Source organism: Psittacula echo (assembly GCF_963264785.1).
Source record: "Psittacula echo genome assembly, chromosome: 5".
Classification (NCBI taxonomy): domain Eukaryota; kingdom Metazoa; phylum Chordata; class Aves; order Psittaciformes; family Psittacidae; genus Psittacula; species Psittacula echo.
The window spans coordinates 45,633,977-45,657,682 of record NC_137739.1 but is presented as its reverse complement, the minus strand read 5'-3'; the positions used below and the strand labels follow the sequence as shown (position 1 = coordinate 45,657,682).

Sequence of the window (23,706 nt, the reverse complement as noted above, 5' to 3'; positions counted from 1 at the left end):
TAAAAAGCTAAAATAAAAACATGCCCATATGACACTTTCATGAATAAATGCTAACTTTTAAGTTCTTATTAAGCTTACTAGCAATAAAATATGCTTTCTGCACAAAAAAAAACCCCAACAGACACAATCCCTGCTAATCACAATGGGTTCTACTGTCTTAGTTAGAATGGTGAGAGTAGTTAAAGCTGGAGATTTGAATTTACTAAGAAACAGCTGACTATGATATTGTTGACAACTGGAATAAAACAAATTTCTTGGGAACTATGACAGTTTAAGATCCTTGGATCACTAAATAGTTTTTTCATCTTCAACAAACCCAATCCATTATAATTACAAGTGACTGCAACTGGTTGTTTGGGGTTTTTTTCTCCCCCTCACACTTCCAATGTCCTCTCATTTCTCACAACATGTTCTCTTTTATGACACCCTCATTCATTGCTACAAAAGTTTCTTTGGTTGTGATTTCCTTTGTGTTTAAGTGGCAGTATCAGTTTAATTGGCTCCCGTCCACCTTACGTTCTTATACCCCTGTCCTGCTTTGCTGTGCCTAAAAAAGGAGCAAAAAAGGAACAATACGCTTGCAAGCAGCAGAAATTCCTTAGGCAGTATTGTGACCTGTAAAGCAGCCTGACTCAGAAAAAACATGAAATCAGAAGCAAACAAACAAAACAAACAACAGGCATATAAGAAATAAACTTCTCTTCTCATAGTAGTGCAGCCCACCTTCATATATCTTGCTCACCCCTTATCCTCCCTCCCAAACTGTCAGAACCCTTAGAACTTGCAGTAATGTCCCATAGATCTGGAGTTACCTTGAAAAGAATGAAAACAGAGAATATAGAGTGCCTCAAAGAAAACTTTTTAATGATGAGCACTACTGTTCTGGGAATATACTAAATTTTGGATATTACTAAATAAATCTCTGCTATGCCATCATTTCACTAAGATTTTGGCGATCAGATTTCTGGAATAATTTGAGCATGTTAAAGCATTCAAATTTATTAAAAAGACTACAAGGTATTTATTTTGCTAAACGAAATGCAACTATGTACATGTGGGTAGTTTTTAGTCACTATACATAATTTTTACTACAGCTTCTGAAGTCGAAGTATTGCTATAATAATCCAGTACTGGACAGTTCAGTTATTTCCAGTGCATGACCATTATACCCCTGCTTACATTGGTGAATTTATGTAATCTGACTGACGTCAACTGGACTAACACATAACAAACATACTAATATTTACAAGGACAGGTTCTTAAGCCTTTGGACTGATAGAATTATATTTGTGTTCTCCAAAACATGTTATTTACCAGTGAAATAAGTGATTCTGCATTTAAGCAATACACTAATGAATTGAAACCAGAAAGTTTAATTTCATGTTTATATTTATTAATGCCATATTCACCATGCCAGTAGAAGTGATATACTGGTAGAAAAAATTCGCAACTGTAGAAACCTGCCTTTCTCTCACAAAAGAGATTAATTCTATAAAGTGTGTATGGGCCCAAAACATATTGAGCTACTTTTAATTAAGCAGTTGAGTTTGTGAACATGCCTGATTCTCCCTTTAGATTCTCAAAGGGAACACAGTTTCTCTACTAAATAATATACTTAACCCTGTATTGAAAGCAGGTGCGGTCTGCATTACTAGGATTCAACAAAATTACGAGAAAGGCAAAACTTGTCAAGCACAGCTCCTTGCTCATTTACAAGGGGGGGTAGAATGGATTCAATGCATACATCTTGCTACAATGTTTATGTAAATGACTTTATCATTAGCACCTTCTTTCTCACCTGCTGAAATCTTTCTCTGTCTCTAATTCCTCTTCTCCATGACCTAGACGCAGCAGGTGGCGCTCATCAATGTCTAGAGCCATGATTTTTTCAAACAGCTGGTTCAAGGCCTAAAGATTGACAAGAACAGGAGAAAAGGTAGTTTTTAGAAGTTCAGAGGCTCTTGCAGGGGAAAACTAAATAATTACTCGTAAGCCAGCTAGGAAATAATGCCTATTTCGGAATAAACAGAAGCGAAAGAAAACATGAAGTTAATACTGAAATTAGAGTTCTTAATCTTGACAACAGGGAAATTAGCCTACCAAAACTCTTGTGTATTCATACTTTATAATAATTAAATTTGATTTTACATTTCTAAAACAATTTTAAAATTTCATTCTATCCTGTAATTAATTTACTTGCTAAAGCTATCAGTTTTATAAACTGTCTCAAGAGGCACACTTTGCAAACATGGATTTTGTGACATGACTAAACGACTCAACTTTTACAGTACATGAGAAAAGTACGATCTGGTACTGAGTGGCAGGTGCTATGACTATTCCACATGGATAAGTAAATTTTGCTGAACCAAACTTTAAGGTGTGCTACATCTCCTGCCTTAAACTCTTCAATAAACTGTTCTTAAACTCTTCAATAAACTGTTCTTAAACTCTTCTTTGCCATAAACAGCTTAATACCTACTGTCCAATTCAGTGTATTCCAAAGGAGTAAGTCTGTAAGCACTAGATCATCAGGTTATGAAGCAAACAATAAATATGAGCAACCTCCAGTTGTACTTCAAGTCAATACCTGTTGGTTTTGATCTGAATTACAGGAAAATTTCATGCATGACTGACACTTTACCTGATTAGAGTGGGTAACTATAAGAGTCCTTTGTTCTGGGAAATTATGATAAAGATTGGATATTATCTGAACTGCTACATCAGTTTTTCCAGTACCAGGTGGACCCACTACCTAAAACCAAACCAAAACAAAAAATTAAAACAAAAACAAACAAACAAAAAATAAACACACGAGTTATCAGGATATTGCAGAATACAGAAATATAGCCAGCTGGGAAGAAAACAGAACAATCTCACAGGACACTGACACTATACATTAATGACAACAAACAAAAAAATCTTCTGTTTCATGTAAAATTGCTTGCTGGCTTCTATGATCTTCAAGAATATGTATAAACAACATGAAAGACTTAAGCTAATGCTGATGCCTGCCTAAAAGGATTACAGTAATCCAGCAATTAATTTCTGCCTTTTGTGAACTTCAAGAACAAATACAATATATCATAAAAGGCTTCATTCAGATTAGTTAGGCAGATTCCTGCCTAAGAGGAATATAGTAACCCAGCATCTGAAGCATTATTCTGTTTTGCAACCCATGAAAACAGACCTCAGAGAAAAAAAGGCTGGATAAACACAGGGGAAACTGGGGCGGTGGGGTGGGTGGGGAATAAAAATAAGGTGAGGCAGATAAAAAGAACAGGGGAAAAAAAAAAAGTCCATTCTTTTTTATACCTCAAAAATGTACAACTGATGATCTAGAAGTGATACTGACAGTTAGTATTTTTATAGGCTCAATTATACCAACGTTAAAAAATTGACGAGACATTTTAAAGGTATCAAAGCATTACAGAGCATCTCAACGTAATTTATTCAACATTAAGAAACACAAAATAGCAGGTTTCATATGTCTTTACAAAAAATTAGAAACTGCTATGAAATCACGCTTTCTTTCAGGAATCTCACTGATCACAGGACTCAAACGCAAGCAGCACTGTAGTTGTCAAAAATATTGCACAGAAATACATGATATAATGAAAGAAAATAAAACATAGGCCTATATCACATAACTGTTTTCTCAGTTTGCCTTCTTTCTTCTGCCTGCAAAACAGTGGGTGATGTAAAAAAAAAAAACAAACACCAAAACCAAAAGGAATTAAAAAATTTCAGATATCCTCATAACCAAAAAGCCAATTTTGTCATTTGTTTTCCCTTGTGACCTCTAACTTCTTAAAACATCAACAAACACAGTTTTAGTAAAAAAGTCCAAATTATATAACAACTGTCTTCTCAAGTATTTAGGAAAGTTGATGGAGTACCAGGCACAGGAAGTTACTTTTCTTCTTTAAAGCCTTCCAAAAGTGAGGTAGATGGTAGTTTATAATGCATTATACACTTGCATTTGAAGGCCATTATTGAATCAAAAAATATTAAATGATACTAATAACAGCATGCAATGATATTTAAAACTTAAGACAAAAATAAAAATGAGGGAACTTGGAGACCTCTCTAATACTTTGTATGTTAATTATATACTGCAAAACAGTAATTATGATTTTAATTTCCCAGTCTTCTCTCCTATTAACAATACTATTGATATAAAACAATACTCCTATACATTGCCATGGGTATTCTTGGACAAACACTCCAATTATGTAAAACCCAGAAGTTCAAATCATTCCAAAATACCACTTCCAACACTGTTTAATTAACCAAATTTAAAGCATTTATCACTGTGGCATTTTCACAGCATTAAAAAAAAGACCTCTCATTTCTGAATAGTCCTTAAAGATGAAATTCTAGTAACATCCAGAAAGTTCTGCTGTGCTATACTAGAAAACATATCATACTCAAAAACACTGCCAAGAATCAATACCATTCTACCTAAGTTATTTTTTTACTTTGACTTGCATCTTTTGTGTGCTAGCTTCAGAGAGTATAAGAAGTCATAAAACATAAGGAGGAAGTGACAAGGAATAGCATGATACTAATGAATACCAATGCAAAAATCTAAAAATTAGCATTATTGCTGATGTAGATCAAGAAGAAATTAAAAAGCATCAGAGAGAAGTCATTCAAACATTCCACTGCGTCACTACAAGGACAGACTGCACTCCATTGTGAGACAGGTACTTGTAGTCAAAGTCTACCCGAGAACAGTAAATTTTAAAGACCTTTGCAGAAATTCACTGATAAGAAATTATTTTCATAACAAATCTACAGCTTTGGTTTGGTTTGCAACTTCTTAGTTCTAGAATTCGGTAGGATATAAAAGGATGGCACATTACACAAGAGAGCAGAAAAAAGGTCCCTGTAGACAATTCAACAAATTTCATTTCCTTTAATGGAGACAGATGAAACTAAAAATGATGCAAGTAATCTAAACAAGGCAAAAATAACAGACAAGCCAAAAACTTTGCAGTCTAAAACTAGCAGTCCAACCACTGAAAAAGTAAACTCAGTTGTTGCAGAAAGTCTTCAGCTACTGAAACACAGGATACAGTTACACATCAAATACGTTTCTGTATGATTTTGTGAAGATGGGAGGATGTTGAACATTTGTATAAATGTTCAACATTTATAATAGATAAATGACATTTGTATGTAATTTTTTTCATATTTTTAAACTATTACTAGAAATGACCTTAGCAAGGCTACAGAAACAGGTATTACTGGTATTTCACTGCATGTGCCTAAAGCCAGAATCAAATAAATAAGAGCATAAAATCCTTAAAAATATTCTTACCATAGTTAGCCCAGGCTGCATTCCCGCACGTATAGCTTCAATCTGAGTTTGGGTAAATTGAATAGTATTGCTGTAACAAAGCAAAACAAGATCAGAGAATTGATAGATTTTGCCAACTGTTTTAATAAGAACAATTGTTTTTACCAAGTTTGATGAAAATTAATTGGCTACATGTTTCTCCAGAAATGTATGTTTGCAAACTTATATAAGTTAAACCAACATTATAACTATCTTCTTTATAGATATGATAAACTTGCAATTTCGAAGCAAGACAGTAAATCATATTGTCCACATGACAACAAAGTCATCCCACCTAAAAGGCTGTCTGTCTTTAGTCTCTGCCATTTGCTGAGAATGCTGTAGAATTCTTTAGGTGTGATTCTCCTAGTACTCGAAGACCTGACACAATACCAAAAGACAGTATGTCTCCTTGTTCTTCAAGGGAATTTTTTAACAGAGAAATGATAATAGAATAGTTTGATTTAAATGTGAAGCAGAACAGTCTCATATTCAAATCTTCCTTTGCTAATGAAAACACGATGACATTTCATTTATGATCGACAATATTTTTCATGTATTCCTGAAAATTAACTACTATGCATTATTTTACCATTTGTAAATAAGTTCTCATCTATTGATTACCGTTTTGGCTGATTATATGGATATGGTCCCCTGTTTGGAATGACATGAGGCTCTACAATCAGTGTTTTAGCTTCTTCGGATTTTTCTTCATTCCCATCCTCTTCTTTTCTTTTCTTTCCTTTACCTCCCATTATTGGGAAAGTTATCCTGTAACACATAATTTAAGTCTATGCTTCAACACATTCACTACAATAACATGCTGGCTTAGAAATTTATACAGAAAGACTTTTATCACCATTATGACAAACTTTCACACAATAGGGGAAAAAGAGTTGCAAATGTGGATAAGGAAAGAAAATGACAAATAAATTGCTGAAGCAGATTTTAAGAAAACATATTTGACAAGAAGTATGTCGAAAGTCGTCTTTATATAGCTTTAAAAGCCAGGAGCAGTGCTGAGAGCCAGCTGGAAAAAAACACTGAAGGCAAAATGTTTGTAAATGAAAACGGAAGGGACAGGAGTAAAGTTGCAATAGAAAGCCACCGGCACTGTTCAGCAGTAGTAACTTGATTTTGTTCTAGAACTGATGCTTTTTTCAAACACAAGATACGTCCATGTTCTCAACTGCTCCAACACATGAAACCTTTCATCCTCCCTTTTCAATACTTTTTATAGCCTTCTGCATCATATGTTACCAAGCTTCTCCAACTTGGAAACAAGTCACAGTGAATTCCAATGGCTATCCAATTATCTTCAGACAACAATGCAGACATCTTTAACAGCAGTAACCTCTTTTGTCTCTTTACAGGACCAATGCAGCAGTAGGAAGACCAATAGCTCTTCATAAACAGGAATATCTGTATTTTAACCTATGAACTGAAAATGAACACTAGTTTATCACGGTAAATGGGTGTGCTACCCCGTCTTAATACCTTCATACTATTTTTATACAATTATATAGTGTTAGTACCTCCACTGCACATATTCTACATGCAGTGTTTCAAAACCAGCATCGAAGATTATCTTCCTGTTTTTCTAGATTCAGTTTAGTCATAAGAGCTAACTGGTGCAGAAGGAAAAGCCATCTTCTCCCTCACCAGTCAAATCTACTCATTTAAAAGGAAATGTATTTCAATTTTCATTGAAGTATATGAGGAGGTCCACCAGGAGGGACAGAACAATTAAGTCTAAAAATGCTGGACAACAACAACAACGAAACAAAATATGTAAATCTCATTTAGCGGGCATGAAGGTAGGCATCCTATTTCAGAAAGTATTTCTAAATAGAATAAGCAGTATGGGATTTCAGATTTAATTCTTTATTTTAATTGAATTGTCTCAAAAAGCTGAAGTTTTAACTGATACTGAAATTGCCGTTCTTCGGCTTGCTTTAATGAAACACACACAGAAGTTACATAATTAAAAATCTTTAGGCTGAACTTGAAGAGGTTAGATAGCATCATGCAAAAGTGAATACTACGGCTCTTCATTTTATCTCATACTGTTGCTTTTCCCATCTGTTCAATCAATGCTCTGATGCATTTTTACACAGAACAGAGCAGAAGCTAGTCCTGAGCCTCTCTGTAGGTACAGTTAACCCTGTTATATATCTACTGATATTAATATTTAATATTAACATCTTTTCTTAAAATAAAGCATCTCCCTTCAACCAGTGATTTCAACTCCACCTATCATCACACTTCTGCAAGAATACCAGATCTGAAGAACTTGAAATTTTGAGATCACCTGAAGGGGGGTATTTGCAGAACCGGATTATCAACAGTCACTTTAATATTGTATCCAGGAAAGCTAGCTTTTAAGTGATCAATGGACAGAAAAGTGTCATTAAAATCTAAAGTTGCAATCTGATTTGGCATTTTCGAGTAGTGTGCACTACTTGGGTCTCCATATCCAAGAATGATGTCATGCAGCCAGTCAGGAACCACACAATCTGTATTCATCAAATTCCTAATAGTCTCCAGAACAGCCTGTGAATTAGAAAAATGGGAGAAACATGACTGGGGAGATTGACTTCTTACTAAGAAAACGACATAATGACAAAATGACTAATCAAATCTATTCTAAATGCTTGCATATAACAGTCTTTACCTGACAGTTGTTTGGTTAGATTGAGTCAATATATACACATTCTGTGTATGTATTTTTATATATGCAAAAAACCAACCAGTGTCAAAACATATAATTCTTAAAATATTCAACTATTCTGTTAGCAAAGAGGACCATAGACATCAGCAGAATTTTCATTTCAGAACACTCGGAGGAGGGAGAGGGAAGAAAAAGACATGAAAGACACTCATGCAGCTTAAGATTTCTCTATCAACCCTGTAAATTTCATCCTGGAGCCAGGTTAAGTTTCTCTCCAAATTAATTTTTCTACTCACTTGTAGTTATGTCAGTATTTTCTTTCCTTTTCCCCTCCCATGAAAATACCAATGCTCTAGACCCTGGACATGCACAGAGGATGTGTATTTCAACTAAGAGGTAGCGGAACTTTAGTTTTCCTGTTAAAGGACTACTTCAGTATCAAGTCTTCAACAAGAAATCTTACTTGAAAGTTGGTATTAGGACATCACACATCTGCTCCTCAACAGAAGAGACAGAGGATAGGAGACCTTTGCTGATTTCCATATCCTCCAACTTACCACGCCATCAAACATGGACACAGATGGCAAGCATAGCGCATCAGCAGTCCACAACAGGATATAATACAGATTTTCCAAATGCTGATCTTGTAAAGAATAATCAGCCAAGACAAAGTATGGAATTTTATTCTGATAGCATAAACTTGCATATCCAGCTCCAAAGAGTAGGATTCTCTGCCTTTTACTGCTTGCGTTGTATTATTCAGGAATCAAAGTGATCATTATTCCTGCTTAAACAGTCAGCCTCTATAAAGGGTATTTTTATCTAGATGAAGTTAGAAATATTTGCAAATAACACTGAATTATTGCACCTAAATTGATAATAATGTCATAAATCTGGAAATATCTTAGTTTGTCTTGAAAAATTAATATATGAGACTTAAGTAAAAACCAGCATAGAATGGTTTGTATTGTGATTTGCCTGTGAAATTGCTGTAAGGACATAGTACACTCTCATCTAACAGCAATTCTGAGCAAACGTAAGTATTGACTTTCCTTCTGACTACAAAAAAGTGCCTACATATGTGAATAAAATCAGATCTATACTGCTAGCACACCAGCTGGCTTTGGCACAGGGAGCTTTTGCTTATAATGTAAAATGAACCTGCCGGACATACAACATTTAAGGTTTTTAGGTTGGCTGGTTGGGTTTTTTGGTTTTTCTGCAGGGGGGAGTGTGGGTAATGTAAAGTTATAAAGGACTCTCTGTGAAGTACTTCCAGTATACCACTCCACAGAGCAGGATGGCATCAGAATGCTCTGTGCAGACCAAAAGCTACTGTTTTACACCAGAGGCATCCTTCCAGATACAGAAAAGTCTAAGTTTTCATGCCTCCCTCTTTTTATCCATCTGCAAAGGACATGCTGCAGAAACCTTTATGATGAAAATCACCTCAATTACACAATGCATGATTTTAAGGTACCAAAAGAAAGGCAGTTTGTCATTCATGTTGCATTTTCATAATGGAAAATCAAGGAACATTAAAGATTCAAAGGTCTAAACAGCAAAGAAACTGAGCATGCATACAAGAAATATTTTCAGGAAAAAAAGGCACCATCCACTTTACAAAGCTCCAGTTCACATACAATCTCTATAAGGACTATCAAATACATCAGTGCTAAAAACCTCATCTGACACGGTCCAAAGCCCAGCAAGAACCCAGTGATGCTCCCAAAAGGTAACAGGTTTCTCCAATTTCCACCTTTTGACTAGTTACTCCTCCTTTTCCTGCAGTCCACTATCACATCAGGCAACAAAAATATTCCACATACTTCCTTAACCCAAAAAGCCAAATAAAATTAATCTGTAGACTACCTGTTAAAAAACTGAAATGATAAACCACTCAAGTGAAGTAGGAGTGTTCTGCTTTTCAGTTACTTTTAATGCTTCTCTGAAAGGGGAAGTCATCATCAGCTGACATGCTCCAAATTCCCGAAGTGATGTCACCTAAAAAGCCTACCTACATGCATCTAAAATGAACATGTCTCTATTGCTGGCATATTCAGACCTAACGCTAGTCCTAAGAGTTAATGAGCAAGCACCTTACCTTAAAATTGTTTTCTTTTGGCTTTCTTCTCATTATTATATTAAATGTCTCATAAACATCTTCTGCTCCATTCTGGATTGTATTGGTCATGTCTTGTTGATACTGGTTTGGATCCAGAAATACCCTGTATGTTCTGCAATCCCCTTTAAGTCTTGGTTTGGGGTCAGGTCCTGCCATAATGAAACAGTAAGAACAGAATTTCAGTTAGTACTAAAAGCAGATTATCATTCAAATAAGTGATTCCTAAAATGAAATTTAGAAAATTCGGATGATGAAACTAATTTCTGCATGGCACTACAAACATTCTTATTTCATGTTTTCATCCCATTTCTAACAGAGTTTTTAATTATAAGCTATTTTATTCCTAAAACTGAGATGCACTGAATTTAATTAATCTAATTACATCAGATTTTAAAAGAGGAAACTAGTTAACCTTTCTATGGCTGCTTATGGAAATGTTTTGCTTTTTTCAAGTAGGTAATGAATTCAATGAGCACTGGTTAAAAGAGAAGGAAGTCAACAACCAGGCTGTTATAAAAAAAAAAAAAAAAAAAAAAAAAAAGGAAAAAAAGATATTTCAAACAGGTTTTGGTACATCTTACCTTCTTCAATAACACGTCCTTTCTCATCCAACATGCCCTGGATTTCACAGCCTCTGACATACACCAGGCCAATTTGCTCAACAAAAGGTTGTCGTCGATCAAACTTGGTGCCGTAAGGTTGTGTAGGACGTACCGTGATCAAAAAGCAGACATCATGTTTACGCAAACCTGATTCCAAAGAGGAGCATTCAGTGATTTGATCAAATACCACTTCCCTTCTCTATTCCTTTATACATATACACACACACACATATATATATACAAACACACAATAGAATCCGCACCAATTTAAGTAAAACAGCACGTGTTTAAAAAAAGAATGTGTTCTGTTTTAACGTATGCCTTTAACTTAGAGGATACAAAACCACAGGATACTGGCATCTTTTCCACTATTCCTGCACACTGATCTCAGATATGAGAAGGAGAAACTGACTGCTTTTTTCATGACAACAGACTTGTCTTGAAATAATCTCAGTTAGGTTACACACAACCTAGGTGTTTTCAGTTTTACCTCACGTGTGTCATTAATCTCTTATTCCTTTTTTCTGTACTAATTTTTTTTTTTTTTACAACCATTTAAGTGCAGTGCCTAGAACTAGGGCAGAAAATCCTAAACAAAGTTTAGTTATCTACTTAGGAAGGTAAAAGATCTCTTAACCAAGTTACTTGTCTTCCAGGCAACACTCCAGTTTATGAATCCCAATATGACTTGGTTGAATGTTTTTATTTTTCTCCTCAGCAGTAACATGTTCTTGTGGAGCCACATTTGCTTTTGAGCAATTAAGACCTCAGACTCTTTCCATTCTGCAGAGCTACTGCCTAACAAGTCATTACTACAACAAGCATTTGTGCAGTGACTTGTTCTTGCTTAAGTTTGGTATCTTAATATTAATCACGGTGAACTACACCCTACTTTTAATATGCAGTTTCTCCAATTCACCAGCATAAACACTAATCCTTTTCTCCAGTATATCTACAGTTTCTCACAGATCCAAGATACCTTCAAAATTTAGTAAAAATATGCTGTGTTTTTTTATACAAGAGAAATAATTTCTCATAACACACAGGATATTATCCAGCCTAAAGCAGTTTCATCAAGACCTTGTTATGTCAGGAAACAATTCATGAATTCTTCACCTAGGTTTGATTAAGTTAAAGCATTACTGCTTTTGAGATCACAGAGGCTGTTCTAGTATTTAAAAAGCCAGGTTTTCCACTATATAAATACCTTCAGTTTGGTGAAGTCTGCTGCCATCCTCCTAGGTTTTTTCTACTTTAACAGAAATCTACATTCCCAAACTTGTATCTGCTTATTTATGATATGTTCCAACTTCAGCATTTGTGTATGTGACCTGTAATCACACTATGCAGCTACAGCATACTTAACAGGGAGTCACTTCTAATAAAAGGGAGTGACATTTACTGATAATCCAAGTACAAGTACATGTCTCTACACCACTTGCCAACACAGTCAACTAAAGTTCAATTCTTCAGACAAATGAACTGTCACCTGTGTACACTTCTTCTAAATAATGGTATTTGATACTAACAGTACAATCATCACTTCCTAACAACATTCAAATATACTGAAAGCTACTAAAATGCACTGGCTTGAATCTAATCACAATCTGTCCTCTCTGCTTGAATATGAGACAGGTATCACATTCCCCACTATCTTTCCAATATGACATTATTAGCATGCATATTAATTTAAAATGCTAACTTACTTTTCCACATCCCCTGTAAAGGGCAGAATTTTCCATTAAGAAACTGAATGACATCAGGCTGAAATAGGAAACATTCTGTTCCCAATGAACATGCAAATACTTTAAGACTGTCAGCACAGTCTTCATTTTAGGAAAGTATAAACTTCTTAGACTTGGAATTTGAGTAACTAACTTTTAAACACTGTGTAAAGATCAGCAAATCTGCATCTCTGATTAAAATAACCTGTCATACAAATGAGATTACATCAAAGTGTATTTTGATGGGCACCTATTTTGATCACTTTATTTCAAAGAACTTAAGTACCTTCCCATTCATCTTTGATATTATCTCGGACATTCAAATTAATGGTAACATCCGCTCGTACTCGCATGGGCCAGTTTTCACCAATATTGGGCTTTGCTACCTCCACCACTGTGAAAGAGACAATGGGCTGTGCCATCCTAGCCCATCCACCAAAGACCACACCTCCATATTCTGATAACCTGTAACAAACAGCAAAAAACCCAAATACAGAAATTTTAAGTGATTATCTGATAAAAGATTCAGTTTTCTAAAGTGTGAAACAGTTAACCTCACAGTCAGCTCTAAGACAAAAAGTAGAAGTTTTAATTTTACATGCTACTGATGCAGATTCACATACTCCTGCATTTTAGAACTGAAGCATAACATGAACTGACATTTTTTAAGAAAAAAAAGCAACTTATGCTGGCATTATAAAAAAAAAAAAATGTACTGAGTATAAGAGATAAGGCACCAAATGATCCCTTGAAAACTAAAGAGGATCAAAATGTGGCAGATGGCAAATTCAAGACTACTCAGTAACACCTCTCATAAACCAGAAATGTTGGTAGTAAGGTTCCAGATTTTGTAATGTCAGCCAAGGCTTGGTACTTTTGGAAAACTCATCTGCCTTAACACAAGAAAAATTGGTTGCTAGCATCCAAAATACTGTCTTAACACATCTACAGGGATACATATAAGCACACCCCTATAAAATCATTCCACAGGGTTGCAAGAACTTATGAAGTAGTATCTGTGTAATAATTTTAAATACATTTGTTACTATGTATTTAGTACACACACAATATAAATTACTCATTTTCAAATGCACTTTGATTACAATTGAAGCTGCATTACTGGTTTGCATTAGTTAATAAATATTACCATGGTTTCATCCTACTGACACTATCTTCAATGTCCTGTCTGATCTCGTAGGTAGACTCTAAGCGGAAAAGATTGAAGTTCCTCAGCAGATAGTCATGGAGAGTGAGAAACTGCAGATTCAGTTTGGGAAGTGCAAGACAGCCTAAGGGGAAAGGGTAGAAGGGAAGAGGTATTTGATGGATAAAGTACATAAATTAATATATTGGTTCTAAGAATTCATACATATGTTATTCTGTAACTACCATAACTATTGTCCTGGGAGATTCTAAGAACTAACCCCCTTTTATAAATACAGGCCTCTAAAAAGCACACATTTTTCACATTTTCTTGAAATGAACCTGTACAAAATTAATTTTCATCCTCCTGACAGTAATGCAGTGAACTACATAAAGACTGAAACCTTCCCTGTGTTCAGACAACAGAACTGAATTTATAAAAATCAAATGAAGGGCAAATTAACAGGTTTTCAGGAATGCAACAATTAAGCCAGCATTAAATAATAATGAAATAGGCTCATTAACTAATAAAACCCATGAATAATCCAACAGTTTCCCAACTCCAATCATTTCTGCTTATTAGAAGCCACAAAAAAATATTAATGTAGAAAAAAGTTTTAAACCAAGAAAACAGTTTTTAAACACACAACTTTCCTCAGAAGTTTCTGTTACTGATCATAGATTTTATTTTTTAATTTATTTTTTTCTTTTTTAATGAGAATGAAAAACATGGGAAGATTAGATCTAACTAAACAAGGAGTATTAAAATTCCTAGACAGATTATAAAGCTTGCAGACCTTTAGGATAGTCTTAGGTGCAAATTTTCCATAATAAAAGTTATTACATGTTACTCATTTAACACTACTGGACTTATGTTCCAGCTTCACATGTACGCTAAAGACCTGTGAAAACATCAAGCTTTGGTAACTCGCAATGTTATCCTTGAAACATTTCACTGGTATATGTACTTCATATTGGCTTTCACATGCACTAAGATAAAATGGTAGTGAAAAAAGGCAGTAGAACATGGCAATTTCTATTCTAGAAAGTCTTATAGTGATAAAATAACACATTTCCCAACACCAAGTAAAAAACCCAGTACAGTAAAGCTAGTTACATGCACAAAGGGCAGGGCCTGCAGCAACACCTCTTTAAAGTTGCATAGCATTTATCAGACAGACTTTTCTTCCCTCATTTCTTAAAGGAAAACAGAAACAGTACTTCTATCTTTCTTGGGCTAAAATAATTTAGCTACTTTTAGCAAGACAAAAACCCCAAGACCATGAAAATAAAACTGTCTTGCTTGAAATAAGGGCTGGAGAATACATGGACATTAAAAAAACAAACTGTAAACTGAATGTCGTGGTTTAAGCCCAGGCCGTAAATCAGAACCACGCAGTCTACATCCCCCCCCCCCCCCTTTCTTCCCCCTCCTGGAAGGACGGGAAGGAGAATCAAAAGAATGCAACTCCCACGGGTTGAGATAAGAACAGTTTAATAACTAAGGTATAACACAAATCACTACTGCTGCCACCAATAATAATAATGATAAAGGAAATAACAAGGGAAGAGAATACAACCGCTCACCGACTGCTACCTCACCACTCACAGACCGATACGGATACCTCACCTCCCACCCAGCAGCAATCCAGCCCTTCCAGGGACTCTCAGTTCTACATCCCTGGGCATGACATGCTGTGGTATGGAATACCTCTTTGGCTAGCTTGGGTCAGGTGTCCTGTCTCTGCTTCCTCCCAGCTTCCCCTCCTCCCTGGCAGAACATGAGACTCACAAAGTCCTTGGTCAGGGTAAACATTCTGACCAGCAACCAAAAACATAGGCTTTATCAGTATTATTCCCAGGCCGAAAGTCAAAACACAGCACTGCACCAGCTACTAAGAAGGAGAAAAAATGACTGCTACTGCTAAACCAGGACACTGAAACTAAGGGAAGCAAAACTGAAAAATACTTATAACAGTCTGCAGACAAAATACTTCAAAAAAAATATCTTTCTTGTCAATAATATTTGTTCACAGAGAATTTATCAAAAAAACCCCAAATCCCTACACAAAAAAAATCTCTGAATTAAAACTATATGAAGGAGGGTATAGAATACTCGGTGCTCAAACCAGAAACATACTTTGTACTAATCTTTAAAGATATATGTTATTTAGAATCTCCATGCTCCAAATTAAAGTTTTCACATTCCCAATGAAAATCTTCCTGATCCACATTAATACGTTTGTTAAAAGTAGCTAGACAAAAATAAGTGCTGTTCATTGAAAAGCTTAAAACTACCTAACTCCTTGTTTGCAATACTTACAGTTTGCTTGATCATGAGAACATCGAGCAAGAACACTAGGTTCTGAATTTAGAGTGCATATACTACATTTCAGTGACTCTGTGTACACAACTACCTTAAAATAAGAGGAAGATAACCAGTGCTACTTCCATCACTTAAAAAAAAAAAACAAACACCTCAACAAAAACAACAAAAAAAAAAGGCTTTAGTCAACATACTTAAGAGCGAAGTACAGACAACAGCTTTTCTGCTGCATGTTTACAACCTGTCTCACAGTAACTACCCGTGCCACAGCTCATGGTATACTGTATCTGTTATCCAGATTAGAAGCAAACAAATGTCTCTGTAAACATAGGCCTTTGGATTTCTCTTAAAATTCACTATAAATTTGCTAACAATTTCACCTCAGAGTTCCTGACTCAAAACTTATAAAAGCTAACCTCACTCCAAGATACTGGAAGATGCCAAAGTACTGTACGTAAGTTTCAAAGACAGAATGAACCTAAACATCAGAACTGCTTTTTTTTGCAGCATCTACTGTCCTCTTCAGCATTTACTGAACTACCAATCATACCTTCTCCAGAATAATATTCAGTTGGTACAATATTTTCATCCCAAATAATCTTCTCTGTGGGATAGAGTGGCATCTGGTTGAGTTGCTGAATTTGAGATATTCGTCGCTCATGACGGGAAACCTAAGGAAAGGATGCATTTTAAACTTCTGTAAGCCAAAAAGGGAAAATAAAGCTATTTTTGAAAAACGCACATTGATCTGTAAGATTGCTGGTGGTTACTTGTCATTTTCTCTCTTTTAATACATTTAGGTTTGTTTTGGTTTTGGGTTTTTTTGTTTGGGGTTTTTTGTTGTTATTTTGGGGTTTGCTTTGTTTTGGTTTTTTTCAATAAAATAGAACTAAATACAAACAGTGAAACTGGAAGATGAACACACACATAGTCCAACTATTGGTCATAGTACAGGAGTCAACCAATCATCTGGCTACTCAGCAGACCCAAAACGACACAACCAAACCGAAAATATTCAGTCAAGGCTTAGTAGAAAATCAACTTCAAATAAAATTTATTTGCTTTTCCATTAAGTATGTGGTCAATAGTTAATGCTATTAGCTCACACTGCTCATTTAGCAACAAGTAGTCTTAATTCCCTCTTCAAGACAGAAGAAAAAAAGAAAAAGAAAATATCTATCCAATACTACAATGTCATCTGAACAAATACAGCATCCATAAACATCATGTCTAAACCGTAGGAAATTAAGTGAACAATTTTTAAAGAAATTAACAACCACAAAATAAGCCTATAAAAAAGATTTTTAAAAACAGCTGTGACATTCTAACACTGATATCAAGAGTAGAATCCCACAGTAATATTGTTATACACTGAATATCCAAATAACCATGATGTACCAAAATGGTACTCCAAATAGGTCCAAGGAATCAAATAGGTACTGAGTTATCTAGATCTACTTTAGAACACTTCTTATTTCTAAAGAGGACAAACAGGTTACTAGATAAACTTCTCCAGAAGAACTGTTTTCTGAGATTCTGATTTTTGTCTATACCTTTACAACTACAACAAACAGACACATCCTAGTTGCTCAGGAAAACTACCTTTATAAATAAGCATTTTCAAATGCTTCATTTTTTATGGTCTTAAACCCCATTACTACTAAAAGACTGCTGTGGTTCACAGGCAGTTCAGCTAAAGGTCCTAAATGGCTACTTTACCACAGTGTAGCTGCTAGATTTAGCTGACCTGAGTTTGCAAAAGAAAAAAATGCAAGCAGTATTAATTATGTTTTTACCAGCAGCTCCAGCAGAAACTCCTTTTCATAGCTTGAGTCTTCACCTTCTGGAAGGGATGGCAGCAGGCAGAGATATGATGCCACCTGGTGAAGAACATTTGAGCTACACAGCAGAAGGAAAAACAGAACCTTGGGTCATTGGTCATTTGCAATAAAACCAAGGACAGCACGTACCATAACTTTTTTCTTTTCTTTAAAAAAAAAAAACAACACCAAAATCCAACTGTTAATTTCAAAGACCAAAACTTACCAGTATTTTAAGTGAAGTTTGAGATTTAAAATATTTTTGGAATTGTTACAAAGTGATCTAGAGCACTTCCATGGGGAAAGTGAGCTCAGCCACAGGTATAAACTGAACCACTCACCCACAATAAACAAAGCAAGATATGAATAGTTTTTATTGTTTCAAGATGTGTACTTGAATGCAGAACCAAACAACAGAGCAAACATTGCCTTTGTCAAAATACAGGCTGTCACCCTTTTACTCACAGCATAACAATTCAGCACAGTTAATACAGTGGCATACTTTTATGATTTCTGTTGTAGTTTTTGTACAAAACAGTAAAAAAAGCCAAATTAAAAAAGTTAGAGGTTAACTACTGTAAGTTAATTACTGCTACAATTACTTTAAGCAGCTAGCTATTTTCCAGAAAGTTAGGGCCTTTACACGTTCATAAATAAAAAAAGGGAAATAGCAGCATTTTTTTTATACTAGAATTCTAGTACTTTGCTACTAGTGGACACGAACTCTCCCCATCTCCCTATTTTAGCAGATGTAAAGGCACTAAGGGAAGTCAGAAAGACCTGAGAAGTCAGAAAGACAAAAGGCTAGCAATTTGTTAAATTAAAACCTACTGAGAACAAAGAATTGCAGTTTCATGTTAAATTTCATTTTGGTAACTTACCTAAGGGGTCCAAATAACTTCACCAGTGAATCACGAGTGTCCACTGCAGCTACATTTGAGAGTGCAAAGTCATATAACTCCGGGAAATGTGCAAACGCTGCCCTCTACAAAAGACCCATGCCCCAAAACAGAATGTAAGCATATTATTGAAATAATTTAATAACAATCTAAATATTAATAAAAAAGCACAGCTTATGATTCCTAACACATAGCAACCTGTGTGCGCTACCAGGACAGATATAAAAACCAGGGGAAATCTCCATTTCTCTTAGTTAGCACCACCTATCTGTTACCCCCATGTTTCTGACACTATCCTTTTGTATACACTCTCCTATCAGCACTTGTTCTGTCAGTAAAACATAAGGGGCAGGCAATTAACTAAACCATGGACTGCTTCTTTTAATTTTTTTGTTAAAATCGATGGGGGAAATCCTGAAAAGTGTAGCTATCTTTATGTGACTACAAGTAATGTGAATTTTTGTCTGTTATGTACAAGGGACCACTACTGCTATCATCATATGTACATACTGATCTTGAAGAAATGGTGCCACCTACTGCATAATAGTAAGTCTGAATGGATTTAATGGGAGCAGTTCACCTTGAAAATATCAAATCAAAAGTGGTGGTTCTGCTGGAGGATAGTAATTAGTCATAGTCGCAAACATAGTAGTGAAGTGTTAAGTGTATTCAATATGGTACAGAAAGTCAAGTTAAAATTATTCCTGTAACTCAATAGGAAAAAATAAAGGGTTTGCTTTGGATATTAAATTAATGCCTATTCCAGACACAAATTGGACTAAAACAACAAAACCAAATCCTTCCCCTCCCATAAGCGCTTCACTCTCTGCCTACCTGTAGTGAAGTAATTCTGTCATAGTGAATTGTTGTCATCTCATTCTCTGTCAAAGCATTTCCAGTCTGATCATTGATTTCAAAGCCAGTGTAGAATTTAAGCATATCTAAAAGCTGAGACATCATCCATATAAATTAGTGGATTAAGAATAAGAGACACCCTACTACAAACAAAAACACGATTTAAAAGGACAAATCTGGGCACCATGTACTACCAAGAGCTCCTCAAAGTTCTAGAAGAAATGGACTAAGAAGTTGTGTCTAAGTTTCATACTTGGCTAATGCATAAAATAATTTTGTTATCTCATTTACAAGCCATAGAAATTATAGCACTGCCCACAACCAATGCAGTTTCTTTTACATACTAGGACCTGAAACTGAAACTAATAACACTAAGGTGATCTAGCCAGAGGTTCACTGAGACACTGAGCCCCACTTCTAGCTTGCTGCTATCAAAGAAGGGAAAGGTCTTGCTCCCTCTTGCCCTCTCTGATGTCAACTCTGGAACTCATCCTACCTTTCAGTGAGATTATTTAACTTAGGAGAAGAAAATTATTCAGATCTGCTGCTGGCTTTGTGTTCCATCAGTAGTGACCCTCAGAGAAACTGAATAAATGCCAGAGACTGGGGAAGCAAGCAGCAGGAAAAGCAGCTGAGATGCAGGAAATGGGACAGATTTTCAGCTCCTGCCACAAAAAACTAATATACTGTATATGGACTGAGTAAACTGAAGGACAGTAATGAAACACAAAGGCATTGTTAGGTAGAACAGACTGAGGTCAGAATGCACTGATGACAACTTTCGCAACATGTGGGGTAAAGCATGTCAGAAGCTGCACTGTTTTCTAGGTTGTACTTTAAAGAACTGTTCAAAAATGGAGCCAGAAATGTAAGAGCAGTCACATACACACAGGTACAGTTAAGAAAGAACTACTGCTTGAAAGATTTAAATCAACATGTAGTTTGCATCCATCAGAAAAACCTGCCTTAACAAATACAAAACGAAACAATTGAAGCATTTAGAGCTGCCTCAGAATGAAAAAGTTATTTTCAGCAACTTTGCATTTCACCTGACAGAAGAGATGACCCTCCTTCTCTCTTTTAGCAAGACTGGATAGGTAACAGTGAACAACAAGGTGGGAGTCATCCAATACTGTATTAAACCAGCGTCGTGTGGGAAGCAAAGCCTGCGGTAAACAATCTCACATTAATACAAGCAACTCTTCAAAATGCAAGAAATCCTGGTTCTTCATGATTTTCCATTTCAAGAAGGCATATCAAGATGGACTGCTGCACAGCTATTTACATACCTAATACCCTAACAAGAGGTTCTCACATTAAAGAAGCAAGACTGATTTTATGCAGGTAGGCTACTGTCAATACAACTTTTTGTGTGATCAGGACCAGGGCACAAACTTGTCAATAGTGCAATTGCATCCTGCCGGTAATAAAAGTAAATTAAACAAAGCAATCATTCTACTACTGAGTGTCTACTTAATGACTGTGTGTTACAAAGGGTATGTCAAACTCTGAAATATTATTTTAAACATTTGTTTTCTATACTCATTCATTTTAAATATGTCTTTCTCGAAACTACAAACTTTAGGTTAGATATAAGGAAGAAGTTCTTTACTGTGAGAGTGGTGGGGCACCAGAACAGGCTGCCCAAGGAAGTTGTGAATGCTCCATCCCCCTGGCAGTATTCAAGGCTAGGCTGGACGGAGTCTTTGGTGACACGGTTTAGTGTGAGGTACCCCTCCCCATAGCAGGGGGGTTGGAACTATATGACCTTAAGGTCCTCTCCAACCCTAACTATTCTATGATTCTATGAAACTGTGTTTCTTTGAAATATTGTATGGTATCTCTATTCTTCATAAGATACTCAAATTAGATCTAAGATTTTTTCAAATCTTAATTAAAAATGTACAAAAGATTTTTGTAAAAACAAAACAAGCAAACAAGAAAAAAAAAAAACACCACAAAACAACAACAACAAAAAAAACCAAACCAGCGATCATGCTCTATGTAGCACCTGTTCAACAGCATACAGCAGTACACCTCAACAACTGGAGAGGAAAAAATGAGTTGTTGTCAATGGAATCTACAGACTGAATTTAGAAAGGCAAAAAGTATCAACATGGTGTTTAGAACTAAGACAAAGAAAATAAAAGAATAGGTAGTAGAAAATGTTAATTGTCCTGCACAATAATTACATAAAAACAAACACACACACAAAAAAAAAAAAAAAAAGGTGCTCAGAAAACCGTAAGAACTTTCCATGGATTTATTCTTTTCAAATTATCAAATCACCAAACTTTTACAGCAGTCTATATACGGTAATATGAAACTGCAATATTCTGAAAAAAGCATAGGTAAAAGAATCCATTAACACAGTACATGCTACCAAGGAAAAAGACTTGGATTTATAGCTAATTTCTTATTTGCTTGTTCCAGTCACTTAAACAGGCTTCATAAAACTGCTTGAATTCTAACCTTCCTGAAATACCTAGAGAGAACTAACATTAGATGTACTACCTGTAAGCACTTTGGCTAACAGCCAGACTAAAGTTTAATTTCAAATACATATGTTGTCTTAGAAGAGTACCCTATATCCATAAGACAACAAGCTCTAATTTAAAAAATTCATTCTATTGCAGCTACAAGCACAGGCAACTTCAGTGACTTAGCAGAGGACAGTTAGCCCATATGAGTCAAAGATCAAGCCATTTTAGAATTCCCTCTTCTTACTGTTTCAGAAAATAGTCTTATTTCAGAATGTCTTCTAAATCTCAAGTTATTTTAAAGAAATTGCTACTCATGTGAGAAATTATAAATTAATGTATTTTAGTCTTAAATCTGGTACAAGTAAAGCTTAGAATTGTCCCACTTGCTCAGCACCTGCTTAAAAATTTTATAAAACCTTGCCTGGCTTCCTGTTATTCTGTAACAAGCCTAGGTCACCAAAACTGTTACTTCTAAATACTGAATTCTATATTTAGTCAAATAGCAATAGATAGCATTTCAGAACTAGTGATGCTTTCTGGGATTATGCCCTACAACACAAGAGGTACTTTTAAGTGACCTGTTGCACACTGAAAAGAATACTGTGTTATTCCTAGCAGATTAAAGTGTCACACAACCAGTTGCCAGAATTATTACCATTACCCCAGTTAACAAAGTCCTCTTCATTGAGCAGTTCAGGATCCTAGCTCTCGTAACACTTCATGAGGTTTATAAACCTTATTAGTCAGTTCCCAGTGTGGATGCACTGCTAAAACCTCCAGTTTACAGATGGAAAACAACTATTAAGCAACCATATGCACAACTGCAACATAAAGACCTGCTAACTGGAACAAGGGTGTAATAATTACTTTATGCATTTAAAACTTGGAACATCAGAACACCTGGAAATAGGTTGAAAAACTTACAATAACTTACCTCAAGATCTAGCATAAGTTCAATGAATCTCTCACAATAATGAACTTTGTCCATAGAAATAGGACCTACATAGAAAAAAAGGTGGTTTTTTGCAATTGATCCACACATTTGCACTAGAACTATTCTTTAAAAATGTAACAAATGCTACTAATATACCATAATATACTAATAAAACTTCTAACAAGATTAAAAAGTTAACTAGCACATTCTTCTCTTTCTGAAACAATCCTTTCTTTCATTGCAAACAAGAAAAATTGTGGATACAAGAGAGTAATGGAACCAAAGTTTCAGGAGTGATTTTATCCACGCTGAAAAAGCCAGCAATGTGAAACACAAAATGCACACTTCCACAAGATACCAATGGCCTGCTAAGCTTCTTAAGAAATTTTAACTCCACATACGCAAAAATATCTATTTTAAAGCCATAACTGTGGTGTGTACAAAAGGCCTTGACAATATTCAAAGGTACTCAGTGGTGACTGCTGAGGAGCCTTTAGAATCATGTCAAAACACAAATTAAGTCTGCTTTAACTAATATATACTTCCAAAACCTCCAAATAACTGTTCATATAAGTCCTCCTAAAATGGGTCTTGCATAATTGGAAAAACAGAAGGGATAGGTATACTTTCTGAGGAAGCTACAATACACAATTTCCCTTTACAGCTCAGTTAAGAGCTAAAGTTTGCTGAGTTTAAGAGCAGAAGCAGAACTCTAGGAAGTGATTTTACTCAAACTGTGCTATGCTTGGAGCACAGGAAGGCTTTTTTTGTCAAAAGGGTAAC

The 23,706-nt window shown here is 35.4% G+C and overlaps 1 protein-coding gene across 4 annotated transcripts in view; it reads right to left on the bottom strand.

Annotated features, from left to right (window-relative positions):
- AQR (aquarius intron-binding spliceosomal factor) overlaps positions 1-23,706 on the bottom strand; it is a 52,412-nt gene that overhangs the window by 20,370 nt on the left and 8,336 nt on the right. For all 4 annotated transcript variants that reach the window (XM_080618581.1, XM_080618583.1, XM_080618584.1 and 1 more), the window contains 15 exons: positions 22,924-22,988; positions 20,556-20,672; positions 19,486-19,599; positions 18,634-18,737; positions 17,729-17,831; positions 16,483-16,603; positions 13,611-13,752; positions 12,750-12,928; positions 10,719-10,886; positions 10,117-10,286; positions 7,653-7,894; positions 5,966-6,112; positions 5,324-5,393; positions 2,642-2,752; positions 1,799-1,908 (listed from right to left, as the gene is read on the bottom strand). In XM_080618581.1, coding sequence (XP_080474707.1) covers positions 1,799-1,908; positions 2,642-2,752; positions 5,324-5,393; positions 5,966-6,112; positions 7,653-7,894; positions 10,117-10,286; positions 10,719-10,886; positions 12,750-12,928; positions 13,611-13,752; positions 16,483-16,603; positions 17,729-17,831; positions 18,634-18,737; positions 19,486-19,599; positions 20,556-20,672; positions 22,924-22,988 — 1,963 coding nt within the window. The remainder of the gene's footprint in view (positions 1-1,798; positions 1,909-2,641; positions 2,753-5,323; positions 5,394-5,965; positions 6,113-7,652; positions 7,895-10,116; positions 10,287-10,718; positions 10,887-12,749; positions 12,929-13,610; positions 13,753-16,482; positions 16,604-17,728; positions 17,832-18,633; positions 18,738-19,485; positions 19,600-20,555; positions 20,673-22,923; positions 22,989-23,706) is intronic.